Consider the following 13,299-nt stretch of genomic DNA (forward strand, 5'->3'; position numbering starts at 1 on the left):
TTAATGTCAACTGGTTGTTATTCGCTGGTTAGCTCGCACTCGATAGCGACTGGTTAAATTGTATGCCATTAACACTGACCAGCGTAGCCTGGCCTACACTTTTGATTATGACATATCCTTCGCAGTCTATTATGTTATCCGTTGAGAAGGGCACAGAGGTTCAATTTATTTTGGATGATGACATGATATAAGTGTTTCCCGACTCCCAAGTCCATTTTTGTTTTAGTGGGCAATTAACATCGGTATAGTTCCTTATAACATTTTAAGCCGTTTAAATGTAGCATTAATTAAAGAGATATTGTAAAATAATAATCGTTTTCCAGGTAAACTTGCGTTTATCTACAGTTTAGTCTTTGTTTATGGAGACGGGGAATATGATTTGCCTGCTGCAAATTATTTTCCCCATCTCCATAAACAAACTCCCATTGAATCTCTCGCTTTCCATCAAGGCTGTATCCCTAGTAGTCTTGATAGCAAGGGGTTACATCCCATAACAGGCCTAAATAAATACCTTTGTTATAATATAATGTTTCTTAAGGTACTAAGTAACGGCGCAGGTAGCAGTGGCGTGCACAGAGTTTTTGACTAGGGTATGCATAAAGAAGGAAAATGGCATAAAATCCTGCCTCTTTTTGAGTTATACAAAAATTTTAGGGTATGCACTATGCAGTGCTTTTGCGCATGTATGAAGTGCACGCCACTTGAAGGTAGAGTTAAAAGACAGTCAGTATATACTATGCAATATTACTTAAAAGAAAACTATTAGGAAACGAATGATGAAGACCCATGGACTTCCAAAGTAGGTCACCTATTTCTTTAGCATCTTGGGTTAAAGTCATTTATTCATACACTTTATTTGTACACCACTAAAAGAAAATAAACAATGGACACAACAAAAATAAACTTAAAAGTATACAAACGGCGGCCTTATCGCTTAGTAGCAATCTCTTCCAGGCAACCTTAGGATTAGGGAATCGGTTCCCTTATTACCAAGGGAAACCGATTGGTGGGGTGTGTTATTATATACATACGAACAATGACACACTAATACTTATCCAGATTACACACATACACATAAAATACTAATAATAATAAATATAAAAAATGTTAAACTAATATACTTATACTATAACATATGATACATACTAAAATAAAGTTGTTTCTTCTATTTGCCACTGTCCCAAGCAATAACATAAAAAGGACGATGGAGTGCAAAATAAAACCATTGTTTTGCTTGTTGCCCATTTGAGATGTTTGCGGTGAATTAATTTATTAAAAACTAGCTGTTGCCCGCGACTTCGGCTGCATTTAATTTTGTTTTTTGATGTGGCATTCTAATTAGTTGTATATAAAATTCAAGTATTCAGTATCGCTAAGCCTTAGATGAGGGGTTTGCTGCTGTCCGCTGAGGAGTTCTGTCCTCTATCTACAACCACATTCATCAGATCAACACAAAGTTATTTATAACCTCTATAGTACAAAAATAATTATTTAAATCGGTTATAATTTGTCGGAGTTAAAAAGCTCAATGTCAGTATAAAAAGTATCCTATATTACTTCTAACACTTCCAAGAACATGTGTACAAAGTTTCACGATCGGTTAAGCAGGTTTTGCGTGGAAGCGTAACAAACAAACTTACATTGACATTTATAATATTAGTAGGAATAGGGATAGGGATAACTTTATTACATAAAGTCAATATAAAAATAATTTTCCAGTATAAGGCAATCTTACAGTGGCACTACCAGTGTTAAAATAACAATGATTTCTTATAGGTTATCTTTGCTTTATCATATCTACCCAATACTTGCCCACGTCAGGGCACGAGTCTCCTCCCACAATGAGAAAGAAGGGTTTAGGTTACGTAGTCCACCACGCTGTCCCAGTGCGGATTAGTGAACCATCTAACTATCGGGCATGTAGGTTTCCTTTCCTTTACCGTTGAAATAAGTGTTGTTATTTTTATTTTAACTTTTTAAGTTAAAGGTACCTGCTGGGACTGGCTTATCACAGGCACTTATGAAGCGTTCATGAATATAATATGTTTACATAATTGTCAGGGGATGGGGATGGAGTTACAAACGCGCCCTGGTTTAAGAAGAGCCCACAACAAACTTAGCCGGGTATTTTTGTTATCACCATCTCACAGTAAATTAATATTAAGCTATGAAGTTAGAGTGATTCATACTCAAACTTTTTCATCGTTTAAGTAATCCTTAACATTATAATAGGATTTTTCTCAGAGTTAAACGTTTTATAAAAACCTTGAACTTATTGCGAGACATCTCCAAGATTGCATACGCTAATTTGTTATAAAAGAATATACAATTGCCCTTGAATGAATTAGCAATTTTATGTAGCCGAGTAAACTGCAAACGTGAATAGTATAGATCACTATAATTAAGAATTTGTTTACATTCATATTTCATACTTTTCTAATTATTATAGTAAGCTTCTATCGAGGGTGTCACGGCTAAGTGGCAGAACCTTGAAATATATCTCAGAAATCTGATTTAAACGCATCGAAATTGACCTCAGTAGTTTTTATATACAAAACCATTTACATTATATATTAAGAGGTTTAAAGGTAATTTAATTCGTCTTATTTTGATACTCTACTGTACTGTACATTGCTTGTTATTTATACTTTTATACGGCTCGGATAAGTTTACAATGTTGAAAACGAAACGAATCAATAATAATATTTTAGGGTAAGTATTAGTTTTCGGTAAGTTATTTCATAAACTATATAGTTATTAAACTACTTGGAAAACATATTATTTAGATTAGAATTATTACGAATTATATAAAGTAACCAACCCGCCTGGGTAGTAAACCAGCGTGGTGGATTACGGCCTTAACCCCGCCTCAATATGGGGGGAGACCCGTGCTCTGTAGTGGGCCGGTAAGTGGGTTTATATAATGATGATATTAAGCAAATGATTACTATCTAAGCGATTATATATTATTGAATCTTCTAGTGACGTCATAACATATAATGATTACAGCCATAACCCCGCCTCAATATGGGAGGAGACCCGTGCTCTGTAGTGGGCCGGTAAGTGGGTTTATATAATGATGATATTAAGCAAATGATTACTATCTAAGCGATTATATATTATTTAATCTTCTAGTGACGTCACAACATATCATGATTACAGCCTTAATCCCGCCTCAATATGGGAGGAGACCCGTGCTCTGTATTGGGCCGGTAATGAGTTTATATGTTAATGATGATATTAAGCAAATGATTACAATCTAAGCGATTATATATTATTGAATCTTCTAGTGACGTCACAACATATAATGATTATAGCCATAACCCCGCCTCAATATGGGAGGAGACCCGTGCTCTGTATTGGGCCGGTAATGGATTTATATGATGATGATGATGACGATATTAAGCAAATGATTACTAATTAAGCGATTATATATTAATGAATCTTCTAGTGACGTCACAACATATAATGTGGCCGTTAACACAAGTTCAGTCTATTGGTTCTTGCAATGAACCAATTTCAGTATCCATTAATGGATGTAGTCTTAAGTATTTAGTACCAATTACCCTTCTACCTGCATTATTTACTGGAAATGGTACTAACAAAGGCTCTTAGGTTCATAAATGATATTTTTGTAATTCGCTGGTGTACATTTCCTGTCAATTACATATACAACCAGTTCACCAGAACCTTTAACTTCCAATGGTTACATTAATTCGGAGGTCAGTTTAACTTTGATGCACAAGTAATGACGTAGGAAGAAACCGATGACGTTAATGCTTTGTTGTTCGAATGCGAATTATATGCTTTGGTATTTTTGATTGTTTTAAGTGCAGAATTTTTTATGTCGAAATGCGTTTCATGAATCATCATCAATACGATTTCGCGAAGAAACCGATTAGGGGTATGGCATTCAATGCAATTAACGGGTTAGCCCGTTAACATTTTAAACCGCATCTGTGATAATAAATAATACTAGCTGTTGCCCGCGACTTCGTCTGCGTTTGATTTTGTTTTTTGATGTGGCATTAAATTAGATCTAATAAAAAATTAAAGTATTCAGAATCGCTAAGCCTTAAATGAGGGGTTTGCTGCTGTCCGCTGAGGAGTTATGTCCTTTATCTCCAACCACAGTTTGGGCAAAGTTAAACACATATTAAAACCTCTATAGTACAAAAATAATTATTTAAAACGGTTTCAATTTGTCGGAGGCCACCAAATTGTACTCTCTTGCTATTTATTTATGTCTCTGTAACTACTTTTTACTTTGGTGTACAATAAAAGTGTATTCTTTCATTCATTCATTCGGAGTTATGGTGTAAAATCGTCAAATTAACCGAGCTTAATGTCGGGATAAAAAGTATCCTATATTACTTCTAACACTTTCAAGAATATGTGTACAAACTTTCATGAGGATTGGTTAAGTAGTTTTTGCGTGAAAGCGTAACAAACAAACTTACATTGACATTTATAATATTAATAGGGATAGGGATAGGGATGGGGATAATATTTCGTGATCTTCACTCCCTCGACTTCCTGTGTCGGCTGTTATAAATATCCCGTCCCGCAACTCACAGGAAAAAAGATATATTAATTTGCAGACTAGATTTATTATATTAAAATGGTTGTGTCCTATTCGAAGTCACAGCCAAAAGTGCCCTGTGGTGTCATGCCACCCTCAGGCCAGAGCCGCCATATTTTTCCGCCTCTTGGTGACCCGATGCTGACGTCACAACTACCGACAAGCTGCCAAGGTGGCGCTGGCGTCGATCTTCGTACATCGTCGCACACGAAACGCGCGGTGTTGCCAACAAGTTATATATTATATTCATATATTTGGTTAATGTTTACATCTCATTTATTGCACCACCTAGGTAGGTGGCAAACATAGAAAAGAGGTCACCTGATGATAAGTGATCACCGCCGCACATAACCGTCTGCAGAACCAGAGTAGTCACCGATGCGTTGCCGGCTTTTGAGGAATTTGTTTATCCGCCCCTTGAATAACCCTAGATTGTATTTTTGAGGAAACACGTCAGATGGGAGATTCTTCCATAATTTGCAAGTGCGCGGTAGACATGATCTGGTATTTCGAACAGTAGAAAAATACCAGGCATCCAGATGATGAGGGTGGAATTTATTTCTGGCTGAAGGAGGTATCAACTCAAACAACTCTTCAGAACATTCTCCATTATAGAGTCGATAGAACACACAAAGGGAGCTAACATCCCTACGGTGCTTCGGTGGTGAAATTGTCTCTTACTCTATAATATGTATGTCTCTGCATTTGATGTACAATAAAAGAGTATTCATTCATTCATTCATTCATCTCATACCACCAGGGGATAGCAGTCATCATCATCATCATGTTCAATAGCCATTAGAACTGATGAAAATTGTGGTTTGTATTTCAAGTAATACAAAGTTAAAAGTTACCAGAGTCTTTTCATAAAAATTGCTATTATATTTCATATACAGATGATATTGAAGAAAAAAATGTGAGTTAAAAACCTCGATGTCTTCTGCTTTGTTGTATCTTGAATAATCTATGGCCTAACCGAGGATTCGGACACAGGACTTTGTGATCCTTGGTAAAACTAGCTTACCACTAGACCGCGAGGCAGTTAAGCAGAGCTAGTCGCATACATTATATTCGTAAAAATAAAAAGTAGCTGTTTCCAAATGAAACATTCACTTTAATTGTATTTATAGGTATTTTTGTTGTATAATAAAATTAATAACAAAATCCGGACGTATGTTATAACTACTTGTGATTTATTGACCTTTAGTGGGTAGATAATGAAAGTGATCTGAGCTGTTTTCATCGGAGTTTTTATTTTGCATCCTATAGTTTCGTACGACGCAAATTATTTTGCAATGTAGGTAGCTATTGACCTTAGTTTTGAGTTTTGACAGTAAAATCAGTCGATATCCATATCTCTATTTAAGATGTTGACTGTTCCATAATGAGGATCAATGAAAATTGTTTAGTAGATGGTCCAACTGATGGTTATTGGGAAATAGTGCTACACTTCGCAGGGCATGCAAGGAGCAAGTCCTACAAAGTGTTACCCTGTGTACCCTAACCTGAGACGCCCTGTGTACACAAAACTGAGGCGTAGGTCAAAGGAATCATTTATATATACACATCATCGGTACAGGACATGATTCTTCTCTCAGAATTCAAAATCAAAATTTAAAATTCATTTATTTCAAGTAGGCCTAATTAATAAGCACTTTTGAAACGTCAAGTTAGTGTGTTTGTAGTGACTCTACCACCGGTTCGGAAGGCAGTTTCCACTAAGAAGAGCCGGCAAGAATGCGAAGGCTTTAGGCCGTAGTCTACCATTCTGGCCAAGTGCGGATTTTCCACGCCTATATAGCATGGAGAATTCTGAGGCATGCCGGTTCCCTCACGATGTTTTCCTTCACTGAAAATGCGCATAGCTCCGAAAAGTTACTTATAGATATGTTGGCAAGTGAGGTTTTAATTTGAGTTTCGAATTAGATAAGCCTCATGTCATGACCGAGATCAATGGATCACTGAAGTTATGTGCGTCTTTAATTCGAGCAATTAAAACATCACTTGTATTTAAACGGTGAAGGAAAACAACCTGCGTGCCTGAGAGCGGGCAGATGATATAAAATTTAAAAAAATCTCCACGGATACGGGTTATGAAAAACATACGGATACGAAGAGTTATTAAAGTTTTGATATCTTTACTGGAGATTTTCTTTATTTTATTTTATCTGCATACCCTGTGCATACCCTCTATGCACGCCACTGCTTATGTGCCTTATATTAAACCGGCAAACATGCTCTTCAGACGAGCTCTGCCATAAAAAGCTAGCCAGTACTTCTGAATGACGAATGCCATGACGTTGGATGAGGCCAAGAAGAAAATAAATTAAAGTAGGTACAATAAGGCCTAAGCTATAAATCCCCATAGAACTCCGGCAGACCTAGACCCAGCTGTGGTGTACTAACAAGTTAATAATGAATAAATCTAATAAAAAGATAGTGAGAGTCAAACAAGTTGCTAGTATTAATACTAAATCGCGCTTTCACTTGCGCTCAAAATGTTGAGGCAAACTGGTCCAGCAGACTGGGATTCTAACAGACTTATTTTATCGGAATTGTTGTCTTTAGGCTGTAAGTTTATACGCATAGAGTTCAATTTGTCAGTGAATAAACTTCTACAAGATGGTTCCGATTTCGTATTATACAATCGTAAACAGATCCTGATTTTTTAAGACATTCAAAATAGGAACGGGTTCCTTTCTCTCTGGTCGGGTTGCAAAAATGTTCATATTGAAATCATTGTTAAAAAAAAAAGAAGAGGTAGGTTTTACTAAATTATAAAAAAAAAAATTGGTTGCCTGTAAAGTCGGTATACGGGCGAAAGTTTTACGTGACAACGACTTTGAGTGGTAAAATAATTTTAATGTGAATATTCATTCGTATAGTAGGAAGAAGGATGAAATAATAGTAACAATTTAAAACATTTATTTATACAAAGAATTATATTTAAAACATTAATTTATACAAAGAATCTCGCACTGAATTTCATATTAACAAAATTTTATTTTTACCTTTACACATACATACGTATTTATATACAAATATACATACAATAACTTGCAATACATTTGCGTACAATGAAACAGCGTTTACTACAAAGGGACGCGTGCCTTTCACTTTTTATGTCTGTCTCTCTCGCTCTTAGGCGGGCTAACCATGCCCGAGTGGAAGGGACGCGTGCCTCTCACTCGCTCTCATTGTGAGCGCATAACGTGAGCGGAGCGTAACGCAGTTTCTTGAAGTGTCACCCGGCAAACCAATTTATAAGACGTTGTCACGTCAAAAAAAATGTTTTTTTTATGGTATGCTTCTAATTCTGTGTATGTAACACAGAATTAAAAGCATACCGAAACCGCATTAGTAGTGTTTCTTGAACAGGGCGTTAGGGTGGTTAGCCACTTCATTTAATTAAGCAGTTGATAGAAATTATTTAACCTATATTGTTCTAAACGTTAACCATAAAATGTGGAAATGAAAATGGGAAAAAGTTTGTTAGCTAGCTAGCTAGACTTGCACGGGGCATTTTCACTGCTTTTGGACACAATCTACTGCATACAATAATGGATCAATAAAGGTTCTGTATGATCTTAATTCTGTGGTAAGATAATTAAGTGATATATCCACTTACCATATCTTTGTCAAACAATTATAAGTATTAAAACAGACTGTATTGACAGATTTGTATACGCTACTTGACTACCCTCGACTCAATAACTATAACTCAATTTCAATACAGTGTACATCCTTGTAATAGTTATTATTCTACTTGTAAAACCCTTTACTTTGATAGTCATATTGCGGAAGTTGTGAAACCGTTTTCATTTGAAATAGCTAAGAACTCTCCTGACTGACAAATTCACCCTTTAAACATAAAAAAAAAAATCAAATCGGTTCATCCGTTCGGGAAATTTGATGCCACAAACCCATACACATCACACACACATAAACACACACACACACACACGCACCCAAACACGAGCGCGTGCGCAAAATCAGTCACGAGCGCAAATCAATTATTTCAAGTAGGAATAGTTTTCTACATATACATAATAATATACTTATGTACGACATCGGTTGAGTTTTATAAATCTATTCTTTAATCTATATATGTATATATACTACTACTGACCCGCCCCGGCTTCACGTGGGTGCAATACACATACTAATGTGGGGCAGTTTGTCCGTTATATATTTTAATGGAATCTATCTCGTTTGCAATTAATATGTTGATTCACACAAACACATACGTAAACATCATCTCACACAAAACCCATTGCATGTCTTTGAATGTATTTGCCTCTCTCTACTATAATATTCATGTTTACTACGTATAAACCTTTTGCTTGAATCACTCTATATATTTCTGAAATTGAAAACATATTGCATATTGTATTAAAGTCTGTTGCGTATTTAAAAAGGTGTAAGCTTACAAACACCCAGAGCTACTGTGTTTTCTTCTATGTAAAGATTATTATCTAACAAGTTTATTTTAAGAATTGACGACCGACTGCGACATGTAACAGCCACACTGAGAAGGCAACTGGACCGAGATTGTCTCAGTATCATTGTACCCTTTCATCACAACAAGGTCCATGGTAGTAAACTTTTGCCTGCAGCTTGTATCGATCTCCATGGGGTTATTGCCAACAAAACAGGAGCGTCCAGGATTCCTGCAATAGACAAGATAAACTAGTGTTGCAATAGGTAGGATAAAAATATTTACTATACCCAAAAAATATCCTAATATTGCAGAAATTTATTAAAGGTCTTGTTTATATTAATTGGAAATAATATTTAAAAAAAAACCCGCGAAAACGCTCGTCGTGTCATGGCCGCACTCGTGACGTCACAGGCAAATGAGAGCTATATGTAGGTATATAGAAAGCCCTTCTTCGATAACTAAAGATTATTGATTTTGGATTGAGAAAGTGATATGTCACAAAATACTTGACATGCAAGTGGTACAAAATTACTAAGAATATAAATATAAACACTAAGAATATAAATAAAAATAAGTTTTTTATAATACTTTACTATATTTCAGCGATTCTTTAGCACAGCGGTAGTTTTAACTGTGAGGTTCGATTACCGTAGAGGCAATTCGGGAATTTACAATTTCTGGCTAGTTACCGAACTACAAAGACGCGCGGCTATGTAATTTAGCGTTCCGTTAAGAATTTGCATAGAAACCGATATGGGTTTGATATAACTGCAACCGCAGACAAGTAAGTTTTCACATAACCTGTTGTGTTGAAAAAAGGGCAATAGTGTTTATAAATTGAACATGTTAGAAGTCATGCCATTCCATTTGATACCCATATTAAGGAAAATAAAAAAAAAATATGTTATCCGCCATTTTGTGCTGGCGGCCATCTTGTACCGCTTTTCATCAAACATAACTAAAAACGATCCAGAAAACTAAATCAAAATCAGTTTGGGAAATACGATGCTACAGACACACACACACGTTGTGGGTTAAATAGGGATCAATAAATCTTCTGTTTGTGTTAGATTTAAACCCCCATTGAAAGATACTTACGTACAAGCTTCAAGGCGGTAACGTTGTACGAAATCGTAATCACGGGATTGTACCACAGTGCGCCATGCTCCATTTTGTTGCTTAACTTTGTATATAGGTTCGAACTGAAATAAAGCACTCAACACTGAGTTAGTAATTCTAAATCTATTGAGACCATAGACATATTTATTGACTTTTATTTATATACAACGTGTAACCGAAATACGAAGTTCATGTGTTCAAGGATGCATAAAAATATTTCATCAAGTAATCAACCTGTAAAAATATTAAATTAAAAGAAGCATATTTATTTTTCCATACAATCGAATTTAAAACATTTTAAGTGTTTACTTATGACAACCCTATTGGAGATACGAGTAAGAGTACCGACACGGGCATAGTACATACGCGACGCGACGCGTATCTAATGACAGGAGTCCCATGATTTTAATACTGCATGTAATGTTAGGGCTGTATCTGATTTCTTTCAGTAAAAACTAGACAGTGGTTTACTCAAAAACTATTAGGTTTTCGGTTTCACAGGTAAGTCTCAGAGACATTACATAAATTACATTTTTTTTTGTATTATTTTTTGTATTTTTGTTTTAATTTTTTGTCATTTTTGTCTTATGGGTATTTGGCCTGAATTAAAAGCATTTATTTATTTATTTATTATTACAAAACCGGTGAAGTATTATTTCGGTTTTCATTTGAACGTTGTATGTCAATGTAGATTACATTGACTTTTCATGTAGTTCTTGACAATTTCTAAGTATTTGTAGCAAAATCCATAAAATCTATTTGTTCTATTTGTTGGCCTTAATACCATCATCATCAACATTATATCAACACTCAATATTATTGTAATATACTTACTTACCGTTACTTCACTTGGGCAGTTTATCATATCGTAACCCTCGTCGTTAACAAACAGCAACTGTTGCGTCAACTCATCTTGCGGCGCTGGTTGCAGTAAAGCTTTCTGTAAAATCGCAATAATATAAATAGGTCATACAAATAAAATTGAAATAATTGCGTTTGTATTAGTGGAATGATGGTAATACGACCTATTTTTACAAGTATTCGTAAAAACAGGTGTATTTATACGGCGCGGCGCTCATTTGATCAGAAAGTGTCGCGGTGCACACACCTAAACAGTTTTCGTTCAACTCTCCTACAGTTTTGGTTGAGGTGATTATAGTTGATGTGTAGGCTTGTGGAATTCACAATTATCACACTTTTCAGGTAAAATATAGTACTTTCCTCCTTTTCACATACTCACTTCTTCAGCTCTACTTTTCTACATAACTGCTGGTACAGTTTCTGGCATATTGTAGGTATACCTAGGTTTAATGGCTATGGATTAAATTAGGGCTGGTCGGATCCATCCTCTAGTATCAACTCTAGTACAGATGTATGTACACTCACAGAACTTTAATGTGTTTTGTGTTTTTATCACAAAACCACAACGGCCTGTCCTTCTTGTTGACTTTGTTGGAGGCCCAGGGATTTCGTTGTATACTCCCCGGCCTTGAGAATGCCTTGAAATGCCTTGGGCTTAAAATCTGGTTGGAGAAAACACACAGGAACATTTCCTATGGCAAAACTAAGGCTATTAAAAAATCGACTACCTATTTCTTGGATAATACGTGACAGTTATAAAACTTACTCACACTATCATCGACAATATAGTCGATTGTCTCCTGAGGATAGTCATCGGGCTTGACTAGACAAAATACTCGATGTTTACAGGATTCAGGAACACTGCTATCAGCATCAGAGATCTTGAGTTCTTGTACTGAATAAAAATATATAAATAAAGGAACTAATAAAGCTGTAGTTTTTGCCCCCACTTTCTCAAATTAATCTAGGGTAGTTTCGATAGCGACTAAGATTTGCTCTATCACAGAACAAAGTTATTAAAATATTATATAATATGACCTACATATTTTCCTACTGCTTCTACAACACCGACCTTTTCGCTAGTAGAATCAGGTTTTATCGTTTTAGGGTATTTATTATGTGTGAATGTAATCTTCCAAAGTCTTCGAACACTGCATGCTGCCCGTGATCAATGATTTTTTGCCGTTTTTATAAATAATGGCTCGACGAGACGCGAAGCTTAAGTGGCAAAGGGCCGGGCACATAGTTCGGAGAAAGGTAGGACGTTGGGGTCCCAAGGTGCTGGAATGGCAGCCTCAACTGGTAAGTTGGTCGATTTCCAACAAGGTGGACAGACCACATTAAGCGCGTCGCAGGTAGCCGCTGGATCCAAGCGGCACAGAACCGTATATTTGGAACTCCCTACAAAAGATCTATGTCCAGCAGTGGACGTCTATCGGTTGATATGATGATGATGATAAATAATGGACCCCGTTGTGCACGAGTCCATCTCGCTCTTGGCTTTTTTCCTGTTATATAAATACTTACGCGTCGTAGCTCCGTCAGCGATGAGCAGGTTACTTGCGATAGCCTGTGGAGAACGCCAGTTTAGTGGGTTTATTTTATGATAACGATATAATAATATTTTGCTATATTTAAAATAATCTTTAAAGATAAACTGTTATTTGACTAATTCTATATATAAAACATAAAAGACTACGTATTTTAGTGGGTGAAAATGGCTTTAATATCGAAATTTTTGAATTAATGCTATTTAGCTTATAATCTATATTATGCTCCACGAGAACCATAGAGTTCTTTTGAGACAAAAGATGAAATCATTTAAAGCCAACACAATAATAAGTTAACCATTTGAAGTACAAATTAGCTTGAAATAAAATCAATTATTAGATCATAAATTAAACATACATAGTACGACCCAGTGGCCTGGATAGATAATGTAATAATAAATAAATAAATTTATTTATTTATTTATCTGCATACCCTCTATGCACGACACAGGTACGACCGCATTTGTCAATCATGATTAGGGTTATACTATAAATTCAAAGAGTAGGCTTATACACGTTTGGGTGGGAAATTATGATTGATCATAGATTAAAAATACGAAATTGTGAAAAAATACTTACAAGGAAAGTAATGGACGCGAACATCTTCAAAATTACAGTAAAAAACAAACAAACATTAACACTTAAATTGCTTTTTGACGTGTCGATATGGTGAGCTAGAAGCACCAACTGAGCATCGAACTTAATAAGTAATATCTACTTATTTATCCGTTATTGGTGATAGTTTA

General features: G+C 35.6%; 1 protein-coding gene across 1 annotated transcript; it reads right to left on the minus strand.

Moving 5' to 3' along the window:
* Positions 1-9,071: 9,071 nt before the first annotated feature.
* Positions 9,072-13,156, minus strand: LOC120626497. The gene is made up of 6 exons (XM_039894025.1): positions 13,133-13,156; positions 12,531-12,573; positions 11,774-11,898; positions 10,981-11,082; positions 10,122-10,225; positions 9,072-9,252 (listed from the first exon to the last, which is right to left on the minus strand). Exons 1-6 carry the CDS (start codon positions 13,154-13,156, stop codon positions 9,072-9,074), a joined length of 579 nt encoding a protein of 192 aa, XP_039749959.1.
* Between the last annotated feature and the right edge of the window lie 143 nt (positions 13,157-13,299).

The sequence above is a fragment of the Pararge aegeria genome, chromosome 9 (genome assembly GCF_905163445.1).
Source record: "Pararge aegeria chromosome 9, ilParAegt1.1, whole genome shotgun sequence".
Taxonomy (NCBI): domain Eukaryota; kingdom Metazoa; phylum Arthropoda; class Insecta; order Lepidoptera; family Nymphalidae; genus Pararge; species Pararge aegeria.

What these genes read in the sequence shown, in the direction of transcription:
- LOC120626497 (XM_039894025.1), bottom strand. Translation starts at nt 13,156, where the DNA reads ATGTTCGCGTCCATTACTTTCCTT. An exon ending in ACTATATTGTCGATGATAGT is followed by an intron (nt 11,083 to 11,773) that starts GTGAGTAAGTTT and finishes GCGATTTTACAG; the next exon opens with AAAGCTTTACTGCAACCAGC. An exon ending in ACTGCCCAAGTGAAGTAACG is followed by an intron (nt 10,226 to 10,980) that starts GTAAGTAAGTAT and finishes GCTTTATTTCAG; the next exon opens with TTCGAACCTATATACAAAGT.